At 41.0% G+C, this 14,510-nt stretch overlaps 1 protein-coding gene across 3 annotated transcripts in view; it reads right to left on the bottom strand.

The window, feature by feature from the left end:
* Positions 1 to 57: 57 nt before the first annotated feature.
* The window catches only part of RFTN2 (raftlin family member 2), a 39,041-nt gene continuing 24,588 nt past the window's right edge, over positions 58 to 14,510 (bottom strand). The window contains exons 8-10 of one of the 3 annotated variants that reach the window (XM_054209355.1): positions 13,057 to 13,135; positions 5,941 to 6,214; positions 58 to 1,569 (exon numbers count right to left, since the gene is read on the bottom strand). In XM_054209355.1, the coding sequence (XP_054065330.1) occupies positions 5,945 to 6,214; positions 13,057 to 13,135 (349 nt within the window). In that variant the 3' untranslated portion in view covers positions 58 to 1,569; positions 5,941 to 5,944. Of the gene's footprint in view, positions 1,570 to 2,704; positions 6,215 to 13,056; positions 13,136 to 14,510 lie in introns of those variants that run through there. The other 2 variants (XM_054209354.1, XM_054209356.1) reach the window with 2 other exon arrangements.

Raw genomic sequence — 14,510 nt, 5'->3', positions numbered from 1 at the left:
TGCACTGTAAAGTTGACTTGTTATAACTAAGCTGATTTTATATAAGGCTTAAGTGAAACACTGCTTGTATTTTCCCTTGCTATTGTTTACATGAGTACTGTGTACACACATGTGCCTCAATGGTACCATATAAAACTTCAGTTAGCTTAAGCAAACCATTGATTTGTCTAATAAATATTAACAGGTTTAATTTAGGGTCTACATAATAGGGAAACTGAGACTGTCTTTGAATTATATTGTAAAAAAAAAAAAAAGGATAAAATTAAACTGTTTCTTTATCCATACTGCTATATTTTGGTAAGTGATTCTCATTTTTCATGTCGTCCAAGAACGCAGGCTTGGAAGCTAAGAGTGCTTCCAAGAGAAAGTTCGGTGCTCTCCCATCTCTGCTACAAGATGTGCTGAAGTGAAGTTGTATTTCTTCTTTCAAAAGTAGAGAAATACAATACTCATTAGCATCTTGAAGTCAGACTTGACATTTATCCAGCTCTCAAATCAGAAAATGCTGGTTCTACAGTTAAAGAGGAAGGGAGATCTGAGAAGAGAACCTTTCAGATAGCAAAGTAAGCACACTTGGACAGCACGTCACAGATGCAAGGGCATATTGTAAGCAAAGGATAACTTTCACATGACTTTTTTGTTAGTCGCTGAGGATTTTCCTGATGCTTGGCTTCGCCTATCTTGCAACAAGTCAGCCACAGTGATTTTGCTACTTTCCTTTTAAGATTCTAATTCTCTCAGATGTTGTCAAAGTTTATCTGCTTAAACAGATCAGAACATGTCACCAGACCCGTTCCTCTAAAACACTTTGCCTCTTTCAAGATATGCTTACCTGAAGTCAGGAATGTTTGCTTCTTTAATTTATACCAGCTGTCTAGGTTCTGATACAGGAATTTGGCTTTGAAAAAAACCTGAGTCCCAGCTACCACTGTTCTCTAAATTAAGCCCTAGGGAATTGGCAAGACATCAACCTGCTTTTTACCTTCACAAGATTAAAAGATTAATATACTAAGAACAAGGAAAACCTGATCAGCTTTTAATAGATGGCTGTAAGTCTAACACGCTTTGCCTTGTGAGCTGTATGGATGTGCAGACATGACTGCAAAGAAGTAATTCATCCACCTCGTTTAACCTCAGTGCGAGACAACCATAATAAAGAAAGGGGTAGCTGATTTGTAAGTGCTTTTAATGATGAGAAGCCTCCTGTCAGAAACAGAGAAAAGATCTTGGCTTTACAAAAAGAGAACAATATTTTACAGACCAGAAACAGAAATTAAGCAGCAGTTTATTGCAGCTGACCAGGTATGTAAATAAACTGTTGTGACAATCATGAGCAGGGCACAAAATTCTTTTACAGTGGATTGTTTCGCCATGCTTGTAAACACTAGAAGAAGTATTTCCTCTCCAAGCAACTTAAGAATCAGAAAGTGTGAACAGCTTTTGCAGAAGTTCATGAACAGCATCGGTTGCCTTCTCTCTCTCCTTTCTAATAGCTGCAGGGCATTTCAGTTGTCTCATACAGGTAAGGGACTTCCCTACTGCATTTCACACAGGCTCCTAATTGAAGCCCTGTTAGTGAATAAATAACTCTACTTACTTTTTTTTTTTTGTCAGAATGCACCCATACTTTAAGTTGATTTGAAATTCTTTCAAAAAAAAAAAAAAGTATGTAACATAGAGCCTGGTAAAATGAAAACTGAACAGTATGTATCTCTCAAAAAATAGGAACATACTAAAAGAAAAAATAATCTTGCTAGAGTTACTCTGAGAGCTCTTCTGATTTACAAACTTTAATTAATGGACAGTGCTGGTAACAACACTAATAAAGGCATACCTTAATGCTCTAGTTTGTGTAAGACCAGGTGATGGAACAAGTAGGTTAAAACAGAACCCCCTATACCCAAAATGCACCCTTCTTTTCTCACTTTTGCAAGTAAGATATAGTTGGCTTTCAGAATTTTTAACTACAAAGAAACAGAAGATTTTCCATCATTTGTTTTAGAAGCATTTTCAGTTATTTCTGTTTCAGCACACATGCCTGAGGAAGACGGATGGTTTATTCTGGGTTCTTCAACTAGTGCCCGGAGTCAGGTAATTCTTGTGCTGTCTGCACGCAGGCTGAGCAAGCAACTTACTCGCCCTGATTTTTCAAAGCAAGCCTTGCAGCAGCAGAAGGCTCTCAGCTCTGTGCCCACCAGGGATGAAGCGCTGGTGCTTACAATAATCTAAACAACGGGATAAGCAGCCAGTCAGTCAGACCAGCTTTCACAGTCTCCAACAGTGTCTGATTCAGTGACTTTCAGAGAGAACAGGGCAATGTTCTTTTCAGGAATTTTTCAGTCACCTGTTGAATCCAGGTAGTTTTATACACAGCGTCCTGCAGCAAGGGCTTCTACAGTTAGCTGATATCTTGGTTTGTTTCAAACCTGCTACTTACCACCTACACCATTCCCTTGATTTCTTCTATCAAAAGAAGAATGCTGAAGAATTTATTCCTTGGCTGTCCTCTCCATGCCACTCACTCTACTGACCTCCCTATTTTTGGCTCCTGTCAAGTTGACTCTTTTTTTCCCCAGGTGAAGAACTGTATTTTGTGGGTTTTTTTTTTGTTTGTTGTTCTTTGTGTTTTTTTTTTTTTTTGTTTTTTTTTTTTTTTGTTTTTTTTTTAATTTGTTCATCTGTTCCCCCCCTCCCCCCCAGTACAGAGCCTAAATATAGCCCTGTGAGGTGAAAGACAAGAGAGCCAGGAAAACAACCTAGACTGTTTCTACAGCAGGGACAACTTCACATACAGTGAGACAAATAGCATTAAAACTGAAGCTGTCCTTCACTGTATAGGAACTGGTGAGTGGGTTCAGAGGAAGCACTTCAGTATATTTACACTGCATAAAGAGACTAGAAAGAAATTCACAGAGGTAAAGCACCGCTAAAGCCGTGGGCTACTGAAACGGAATATGGCTTTACTTCGTTTTAAGAAAAGCCTTTCCTGCTAAAAGTGGGGATATTCTAGAGTGCGCCTGCAGACATCCAGAGCACGCTCAATTTCTACCCTTGTTCCCAAACAATCTCCTTCGTGCACGCCCCATTAATTGTAAGGGGAAAAGTTATTTTAAGAAGATAGTGATTTAGTTGAAGTTTTTGCGTTCTCAACAGCTCATATGAAGAGATCTCAGTTAAGTTAAATGATTCTTTTTAACCAATAAATGTATTCTAGAGAGTTACCTGCATTCAATCTAGTACTTTATGCATTGTAACTTGTTATATAAATACTTGTAGTTCAAGTTTGGTTTAGGATTCACGACTGTTAACCATCTTAAGCAGGGATACTACGTTATAAAAGGTCAGTAATTTCTTTGATATACTTTAAAAGCTTTAACCTAGAATATTCAGAATTCCTGGGTTTTTTAACCCATTTTTGCTGGTTTTACAGGTTTGACTATAGAATTACACACACCAGAGTTTCGGGTAACTTGTGAAAAATACTTTTAGAAGTAGAGCAACGTATTTCCACGTTGCACAAGACCAGCTGTTACCCCATTTTTAATACGCCAGTTGCTTGGCTTTCTGCCAGAGGCAGACATAACATGTATTTTTGTAATTTTATTTTTCCACGGAGGAGATCCCTGCTACTGCGTGATGACCACGACCTGCTGCTCACAGAGGCACGTGCTGCATGAGACGGCAGTGGCCGGGTCGGGCTCTGTAGGGAACACCCAGCCCAGCGCTCTGCCCATTGGCGGGGGGACCCTCCTCCACGTGGTGCCCCCAAACAGGGAACGAACACGAGGGCTCGCACCCCACATCTGTGACCTTGAGCTGCTGGTGGGAAAGCAGGGAGAGAAGCCTTGGCAAAAATGGATTCCTTACTGTGCCGACTACCACAGGTACTCCTGCGCTCCCATCGCTGCCCGCGGTGTGCACCACCCTCCTGGCATATATTTGGCTCTTAAAACAGTCACAATTCAGAACTATTTTGCCAGGCTGCCAGCATTTTTCTTAAGAAATTCAAGTGAGAAAATAGAAGCTGCCCTTTTCAACAATGTGCTATGGGAAAAAAGTTGAAGGAACGTTTCCAGCTCGAGGGCTGGAATTCCTCAACCTCCAACAAATTCCAAACCTGCTACAAACAGTTGTTGTAGTTGCTCTTCCAAAGTGAAAAATAAACAACAAGCCTGCCTACAACAATTTCATAATGAAATTGGGAAGCAGCTCCAAAGCAATAATTATTTCACGTTCCCACAATGACAATCGTGCAAGTGGAACGGGCTTCCCCTGTCCCCTCCCCTTGTAAAGATAAATTGGAATAGCACTACAGCTTTTTACTACATTGGCTTATCATAGCAAGCGTAACTTGTTTCTTTCATGAGTTACTTTTTGCTTATTGAAATAAGCAGCTTCTTTCCGCACAGCTCCCCACCACAGAGACTACAGTCTGACTCCCGCCATCCCGGTCATCTCCCCGGGTGCTCGTTTGGTGTCAGTTACCGACACATTTCTGTCACTGCATTGATTTGCCCACCGTGTTTAGTGCCAGCATCTGCCCCTGTGGACAGGGAGACTCCCCTGGCGGCTGGCGGGATACCACACCAGGGGAGTGGGGTGCTGCAGTTCAATGTATTCACATTTCTCTCAACATTTGCGGTACTTGTCTGCGTGTGTTGCACTGCAGACGTCGACAGAAATGTTGTGAATACGTGTTCTCAGTTCTGTTCTGATTTCTCATTTTGACCAAGTTATTTTCCATTAGCTTTTGCTTCTAAAACTAACTAAAAAATGCATTTTTATTTAGAATCACATTTATCTTTTGAAGATGTGTTTTTATTCAGCTTCTCCTCTGTAAAACATAATTTCAAGACAGCAGCACAAAAATAATTCCTGTTCGCAGGAGCCCTGCCCGTGTTAGCCTCCCTTAACGCAGGCAACTCCTCCCCACGGTGGGGATGGAAGCACAGCAGCTTCATCCTTTCCTCTGAACATTCCTTCTGGTATTTGATGCAGTTGAATACACTTCACGCAGTGTGAGATACATTTAGCTGAGAAATTTTTTATATATACATCAGCATATTTGTATACAGCCTATCATCTATTGCCTATTAAGTTTAACCTACTACTTCCTCCTATGTATTATCAACATCATTGTGCACCTCGCTGTCAATGCTTCTTAGCGAGTTTCTCAAACTACTTTTTCATAGACTGCAAGTTATCTTGCAAAGGGTGAGTGATTCTTAGTTGCCACTCACGAGTAGATTATGAATAGATCATTATACAAGCTATACGCTTGGACAGCTTTTGCCTTACATGTACAAGGAACCCTGGTAAAACCTGCATAGGTGAAATAACATTACAGGTGCAAGTGTCTGCCTAGAGCCTCCAAAGGTTTTCTGTACATACCAAGTCTGAACACAGCTTAAATTATTAATATTCTAGTGTAAGACACATTTCTCTAGGCTTTTGAATTTATGCAAGGCAAGTGAAGTAAAAATTACATTAAAACTTAACAACAACTAGATAGTTAATTTTTCTTTTTTCCCCCACCAATATTTACAACACCCTTAAAAAAAAAACAAAACAAAACCAAAACACACACACACGAAACCAAACACTCCTCCAGTTTGTGGAAAATACTAAACATCTTCATTCCTTTCTCTCTTACACAATTCAAACTGCCACTGTTCGCAGCATTTACTTCCTTCCTTGTCAAAAGCATTAACAAGTTATCAGAGCACCCAGTCACGTAGTTATTCTATTAAAGAGACGGAAAACCAAATTATTTTACAGTAGTATTATTACAACAGTAGGATTAACACAAAGAAACAGACAAAAATACAAAACAAGTCTGGGAAGAGTCATATGATTATACCAATGCATTTAAAGTAGTATGATTTAAAACAAACACATTTGTGTGAGTTATGTACATGTCCATCTGATGCAGTTACTTACTTTATCACATACATGTGACCTGAGTGACTCCATCTTCCTGGTCAAACTGTCCATCATCCAGTTCCCTTAATACTCCATCACTGCTACTGAATCCTGGAAAGCCTCCATACTGGGAGGATCCCTCCTTGATCCAACATTGTTTAGAAGGAGACAGATGAAACTCATCAGGTGGTTGTCCAATTTCTATAGGGCGAGAAGTAGCTGTGTCTAATCCAACGCTTCTGCTGGAGACTTTGCCTTTTTCCTCCCCAATAACTTGTCTTAAGGATTTCTTCTGAAATACAAGAGGATGTTTAAATGTTAGCATAATTTAGGAAAAAAAAAAGCCAAACACTTTGCAATGAGTCACGCATGGATTTAATATGAGCTGCATTTTAACATAAGGCAGCATTTAACGCTCCAGTTTAAACTATGAACTCCTCTGAAGAAAACACCTCCATCAGATAAAAATTTATTTGTGGAGAACCAAAAAAATGTAAGAGAGACAAAGAAGGTACAAGACAGTCAACATCCAACACAGCACAAATGAATGCTCAGATGAAGTACTCCAACAGGGCTTGATTCTTACGTAGTGCTTGGCAGCTCTGGAATGATTTACAAGTCTTAAACCATGCTAAAATCAGCTGTTTGAGAAAAGTGTTATTTTTGTGCCTAATGTACACGTCTAACATACCCTGACTGTGATACGTTCTGCCATACGGCACACACACATGCTGCCCTTTCCGGTGCTCTGCAGGGATGAATGCTGGAGGGTGGCACTGCTCCTGCCAACAGCTTCCTCTCAGCCCAGAGGGGTGGGAGGGCCGGGCAGTGGTGGACACGCAGCTGACACAGCTGCCCCATCGCCAGCTACCCCTGTAGGCAGACGCTCACTCGCCTGTCTACCTGCCACCATGTACAACATCTGCATAGCGCCCTCATCTGCAAGCTGCTCTGAAAGTCAGTGCATGTTGATCACTTCCCCAACACAGCACTGTCCTGGAGCTTCAACAAGAGTGCAGGATTTGATAAAGACGTGAATTAAACTCCATTGACATTTAAGCTCATTAAGAATGTGATCTGACCACATCAGAGGACTGAAGATTTCCCACTGATCCATCTCATGGTGACACCGCAATGCTTTCCCATCTTTCCAGTTCTGCCCGTAAAGGCCTTCAGAGGCCTCCTCAGATAACAGAGAGTTCCCCGAGAATTGTGTTCAATCCACACAGTGGATCTACACAGACGGAAGTCAGCAGCTGTCCTGTACAGTAGTCTGAGGGGAGTCTAATAGAGACCTTGCACAGGAAGAACTCGGTATGAATACAATCTGACATTGGTACTGGGATCTCCCAACATGCTTCTTGTTGAAGTGATGGCTGCCAGTGTCAAAAAGAAAAATAAGCAGATTGTGATTTATGCGAACAACAGACCCGTCAGACTATGCTAAGGGTCAGACTATTTGTGAGGCATCACAAATAAATAAAAGGTTTATTTTATGTTAGCATCAGGAGCTAGCCAAGGCACTTGAGTGTGTGATGATGCAGCACCTCCCGAGGCTGTGTCAGTGCCTCGGGTCACAGCAGAGGAGCACCGTCGGGCAGGCAGAAGTGCCCTGGCTCTCTGCCTAGCGCCTTGCTGTCAGCACAAGCACTGCTAAACCAGGAGATGCTCTGCCAGGGGACACAGCCCTGTCCACAGAAGGAGGACGTCTAGCTAAGAAGGAATCCAGCCTCAGCACAGAGCTGCGTATGAGCGGGTAAGAGACACAAGCACTCTTGCAGCAGGATTTGCAAATGCAAACATTTTAAAAACAACACCACCCCACAACTGGTTTTGCCATGCTCTTGCAAGTTCTGTGCCCCCGTCCTATACATCACGAAGTTTTTTTTCTCAAACCCTTCTGAAACTATGAAAACAATGACCCTTGTGGCTAAAGGAAATGTATTTAGGGAAGCTGCTACAGGAGACACTGGGAAATTAGACTAAGGGGAAATAGTGTTGTCTCAGGAGAAACAGAAGGAAATAAGCTTCGCCTGGATGCCACAGTAAGAGGAAGGAGAAGTCCGCCTAAGGGAAATAAAGAAAAAAACCAACAGAAAACTCTCAAGCACTGTGTGGTTCAATCTTGGATCTCCTCTCTGAACCATTTCCTTAGAAAAACAAATGGTATGTGATAAAGAACCCACTAAGAGAGTATACCCCTTCTAATTCAAGAGGCCTTTGAACCATTATATAAATTGTAAGCCAGGTCATAACGCACTATCCCATGAATATACAAGAAAGCAGAGAGATGAGCTGTGAGGACGTAAAATACACCCTCAGAAAAGAGACCCTGTGGGAATAAGAGATCAGGTAACAGGTTTTTCCCCCTAAACTCTTACTAAAGCAGAACTTCTTAGAAATGGCAATGCTAACTTCGACCCAACAGTTAAAAAAAAGAAGTCCTGAGTACACAAAGCAGCCCGTACCCAGTCGTGTCATTCTCCAGAATGCAAGTGACACAGGTCCCAACAGCTGGACCTGCTTCTGGGGCAAAGCTCCTGCCATGGCCAGAGCCCGCTCCAGAGAGCTGGGGAGCGATGGGATCAGGGCTCCAGGGAGCTGGTAGTTAAGTGTTTGAGAAGGCCTGTGTGAGGCTGCTTTCTTATTAAGATTCAGTTAACCAGAGAGTCTTGTGGATTTCCCATTTTGACTGTCTCACAGGTAGCATTCTTCTCAAGGTATCCAAGCTGCAAACACGCTAAGGGTACGCTTAAATGAACATAAATTGTGATGCAATTTTTTTTTGGTGAACTTAAAACATTTTAGAGGTCATGAGTATTTCTGTGTTTCAAAAACATCATAAATTGCGGACATGACATTTTTTTAAACCACTTTAATATACTTTGAACATCAATGAAAAGATATGCAATACAAACAAAAATGTCACGCCCAACAATATAACATCACAGGCATTTAATGTTTTTCCTGAAATGTGTTCAAGTGTTTGATAAAACTGTTCAGCTCTATAATCACTGTCCAGGGGACATTTTAAATAAACTTATTAAAATTTCTAGAGCAAAAGGTAGTGCTTTCAGATTCCAGGAGCTTGTTTTGCACCTGAAATCTAGCTACTCAATGCAAAGCTAGCATGACTTTCTATACCAGTTAGGTATTATTTAAAAAGCTATGAATTTCAACTGTCATGAAGATAATATGCTGTTTGCCAATTCAAACATTTTGGTAAAAAAAGCACTGAAGTAAAAAGATTGAAATTTAGGGGAAAAATAACATAATTGGAAAAACAGAAGGAAAATGTTACTCTGCTAAACGTTTCAGCTTCAGCCTGCACTACCTATTTATCCCATGCTAAAATGACCTCAGCATACTGAAATTTCCTGGTGGAGAAGTAAAATATTCACTGGTACTTAATGAGCATGTTTAGATACTAAGTTTGTTCAGATTCTAAACACTGTAATCCTGATCTAAGTGGCTACAAATCAACTATTTCTTGTTTGCTTGCAGTATGTTGATGCTTAAGTCAAAGGTTTCCTGTTACAACAAAGTAAAACAATGGCTGCAAAACACACAACCTGTTCTATTTGTATAAATCAGAGATTGTAAAGGTCATTCAGCTGCTGATCAGCTCCTAATTTGCTGACAGAATTTAAACTGCAAGCATAATGCTTCCCATTTTTAATTTAAACTACATCTCAAAGATTCATCAGTTCCTCAGACTGGATGTTTTTACAGAACTGGTTTGTATTATGTCTCTTGACAGAACCCAGTTTTAACCGTTCTACCTTGTGTCCTGTAGTTATGCTGCCTTTTAAGAGATGCTTATAGCTAGAAACAACATGCCTTAGCAAGGAAAGTGTATTCACATCAGGAGTCCATGCCCTTATTATATAGTATTAAAAAAGTAGGGAAGCATCAGGAAATTGTCACAGTAGGCAAAGGCAGGAGAATGAGGAACTGCCCACTGTAGGAGAAGACCAGGCTCAAGACCATCTGGGGAACCTGAAAGTGCACAAGTCCATAGGGACCTGATGAGATTCATCTGTGAGTCCTGAGAGAACTAGCAGGTGAAGTTGCTAAGCCACTATCCATCATATTTGAGAAGCTGTGGCAGTCCGGTGAAGTTCTGACTGACTGGAAAAGGGGAAAACATAACACGCATTTTTAAAAAGGGAAAGAGGAAGACCTAGGGAACCACAGGCCAGTCAGTCTCACCTCTGTGCCCGGCAAGATCATGGAGCAGATCCTCCTGGAAGCTATGCTAAGGCACATGGAAAATAGGCAGGTGATTGTGACAGCCAATATGGCTTCACTAAGGGCAAATCATGCCTGACAAATCTGATGGCCTTCTATGATGGCATTACAGCAATGGTGTATAAAGGAGAGCAACAGATGTCACCTACCTGGACTTGCGCAAAGCATTGGACACTGTCCCACACAACATCCTGGTCTCTAAATTGGAGAGTTTGATGGATGGACTCAGTGGATAAGGAATCGGCTGGATGGCTGCACTCAAAGAGTTGCGATCAATGGTTCAATGCCCAAGTGGAGACCAGTGACAACTGGTGTTCCTCAGGGGCCAGTATTGGGACTGGTGCTATTTAACATCTTTGTTGGTAACATGGACAGTAGGATTGAGTGCACCCTCAGCAAGTTTGCTGACGACAGCAAGCTGTGTGGAGTGGTCAATGCACTGGAGGGAAGAGATGCCATCCTGAGGGACCTGGACAGGCTTGAGAAGTGGGCCTACGCCAACCTCATGAAGTTCAACAAGGCCAAGGGGAAGGTCCTGCATGTGGGTCAGGGCAATCACAAGCACAAACACAGACTGGGCAGAGAATGAATTGAGAGCAGCCCTGAGGAGAAGGACTTGGGGCTGTTGGTTGATGAGAAGTTCAACATGACCTGGCAATGCGTGCTCACAGTCCAGAAAGCCAACTGTATCCTGGGCTGCATCAAAAGAAGCGTGGCCAGCAGGTCGAGGGAGGTGATTCTCCCCCTCTACTTTGCTCTGGTGAGACCCCACCTGGAGGACTGTGTCCAGCTCTGGGCCCCCAACATAAGAAGGACATGGACCTGTTGGAGTGAGTCCAGAGGAGGGCCACAAAGATGATCAAAGGGCTGGAGCCCCTCTGCTATGAGGACAGGCTGAGAGAGTTGGGGTTGTTCAGCCTGGAGAAGAGAAGGCTCTGGGGAGACCTTATAGCAGCCTTCTGGTACCTGAAGGGGGCCTACAGAAGAGTTGAGGAAGGACTCTTTATGAGGGAGAATACTGATAGGACAAAGGGTAACAGTTTCGAACTGAAAGAGGGTAGATTTAGATTAGGTATTAGGAAGAAATTCTTCACTGTGAGGGTGGTGAGACACTGAAACAGGTTGCCCAAAGAAGCTGTCAATGCCCCATCCCTGGAAGTGTTCAAGGCCAGGCTGGATGGGGCTTTGAGCAGCCTGGTCTAGTGGGAGGTGTCCCTGCCCTTGGCAAGGCGGGTGGAATTGGATGATCTCCAAGGTCCTTTCCAACTCTTAGCCATTCTATGGTTCTATGAAGTTACGACTTTGATAATTACTGACATAAGGTTTTATATATTTACAATACTGATATAAAAATTATGTTCCAAAACATACTTTCAGAAACGTATTAGGAAAGAACGTAAAGACTACGAAGTCAGGCATGAGAGCAGGGATCAGAAGCTTTGAAAGATAAAAGCCGAAGATGCTTGGAACGCGGGGAAATTAAAGGAAAAAACGTATGATGAACTGGCAGAATTTAGAAGAGGAGATTAAGACATTGGGAAGGGAGACTACACAGAACATTTAATAGAAAAAAGCAGAAGCTCAAATTTTGTAAATGAAGAAATAAATTATAGATAGTATACAAGAACTAGCTGGGAACTGAGATGGTGATAGAGATGAAAAATAAAACAGGATTTTAATTGTGCATGTTGAATGCAGTTCTTCCAGGCATGGAAGTCATTATCAGAGGACACAGTGAGAAGGAAGTTAGGCTGGAGACAAGCAAAAGCCTGGAGAAGAACAAGATGGAGAGCATATTTTAGGAACATTGAGTGGAGGAAAATACAGATGATAGTAACAGTCTGGATGGGAGGTAAAAAGGGCAGAGAAAGATCAAATATGAACGCAAGACGTTTAGAGACTCACAGAACTATTTATACAGATGGAGAAATAAGAGACTAGGTGTCACTGCTTTATGGTAGTATATAATACCATGAATGACTGGGTTCCTAAAGTTACTACTCTGGTGCTGGACATTAGTGAAAGTGTTGATAGTTTTCATAGCTGCTTAAGACCATCACATGAAAGCCATGTTGATTAAGAAAAGGTTGAATGGCCATTGAAAAACAGAAATAACAAAAATTAAAGATCCATCATGGGATGTTGAAAGACTTGGCAAAGAAGAGCCCACCAGTTCATCCCTTCTCTGACAATGGCAGGATTTACTCTAGCCCTATGTGGGTGCAATAACTCTTGTGAGCTTGACTCTGAGCAGGATGTGGTGACTGACAGTTACTTAATCCTCAGACTTTTATATGACTATTACAGGAGCCTCACTCAAAAGGGACAAGGAGTTGTTGAAGTCCAAGTGCAGGAATTTTAAATCCTTGATCTGTCACACGTTTTCAAGCAGCAACAGCTAACAGCCGTTCACCCTGTTAACCTCTGGATTACAGTACCCTTTGCACAGTTTGACACTTACATTCTTCTATAAGTGTGAAAGTAGATGTTTTGGAGGTCAAAATAAAATGTTTTCTTTTTCATGGGCAACAGATTCAGGATTTGAATCCGAACATTTAAGACTTCCTGAAGACTTCTAAAGAAATACTTAGAGCATAGACAACCACATCCACCTGACACACAGTAATTTCTTAGCACAAAACAGGTTTTTAGCATGCTTATGCTTTTCTCTATGGCTTAATTTAAGAGGTACATGGCTAAGAAAAAAAAAAAACCACATGAGTTCAGATGCAAAAGCCCTCTACAAACTTGAACTCTTTTCAAGTGAAAACCTCTTCTACCACTTTTTTCCCCCCATTAATTTTGAAGTCTAGTTTGTATCTGTACCTAATCATTATGTGAAGTACCAATTTGCTTGATTAATACCATAAACATGTTACTCACCTCTGGTGTCTGGACAGCAGAATTCCACATAACAGGTCTCTGTAGAAAAACAACTTGCTTTGTGGCCAGATTTCCCTCACTAAAAATTTAAAGAAAATTCTTTCAATATTTTAAAGGCAATAATAGTCCCTGTAACACGTTCATACCTTTCAGAGTCAACTGTAAATTGTGTGTACGTAAGTCCATGAGTGAGAAGAGGACAGACTACCAAGCGTTAACTTGTTTAACTCCTAAGCAATTCTGTAATCACAATTAAAAAAAAAAGAAGCATAGAGCTGGATTAAGGTATTGCACAAGAAAGTAGGTATAGAACAAATATTTGTGATGCTATGATTACAGTTATTTAACATGCCTGCTCTTAAAAGTTTAAGTACCAGAGTTCCGACTTTCAATTAAAGTCTGCACCTTTATGTCTGAAGTAAACCTCAAGAAGTCATTCTTTGATCTATTAGATCAAATCTATCTCTCTTCACTATCAAATACACAACAACATGTTACTACCTTCAATGCCACAACAAATAGGCCCAATCTCAATAGATCCACAGCTTCAACAAATACCTGAATACTTCATGGTATGAAGCTTAGGAAGTAACATTCTTTACTGCTAACTAAAAGACGGTTTCCAGTTGTAACATGCCATTTAACTGACACAGCAGGACAAGCTTGCTGTCTCACCACTTACGGATAAAAGGACTCAGCTCAGTTTTTAAAAGCTCTACATCCACAATGAGATAAACGACACTGGCTGTTCTGTACATGGGAGGTACATGCATGGGAAGGACAAGAGAATGAAGTAGTAAGATAAATAAAGGATTAAAAAAAAAAGAGGAACTTCAGTTTTTAGTCCTGGAACTTTTACAAATGTTGATGCTGTTGTGGTAGATACAATTTAAAGCAGCACTGTTTCAAAAGGAAATACTTTTAGAAAAATAGATGTGAAAAGGAGAAGTTGTTCCTCAAGACCAAATAAAATGTTACTGATAGGATGTTTCAAAAGTGTAACACTCTTAGTAATGGTGATATGGCCTCTTGAACTTTTTATGTACCTATTTTCATCACCTTTCCATCAAAAAGACAGGTCAGCATATTGATTGCATGTGTACGACAAAGCCCAACTCTGTGGCACTGAAAGAGTGCAAGAATTGCAAGACCAGAGCTCTAGGATGGGAAGGTTTAAAAAAAATCCCTGTGCTCTTCTAAATGTCAGATACTACATTTTGATAAACGCTTCTTTTCCCCCCAACTCCTACTTCTGGGTGGTATTCAACAAGATCTTTATGCATATAAAGGAAAGATATTGAAATACTTTGGCAGAAAAATGACTACAGATTTAAGAGCGCACTAAAGAAAAGTAGCAAAATAGAAACACAAGAGGCATGTAGTGAGTTCATTTGAGGTATTTATAATTCCATCTATTCTATCAATCGTAAAACAGTATTATTATGCATACCATT

The sequence above is a fragment of the Rissa tridactyla genome, chromosome 7 (assembly GCF_028500815.1).
Source record: "Rissa tridactyla isolate bRisTri1 chromosome 7, bRisTri1.patW.cur.20221130, whole genome shotgun sequence".
NCBI classification, from domain to species: Eukaryota; Metazoa; Chordata; class Aves; order Charadriiformes; family Laridae; genus Rissa; species Rissa tridactyla.
Note: the sequence above shows the minus strand (reverse complement) of the source record. Positions and strands in the feature narration are given on the sequence as shown.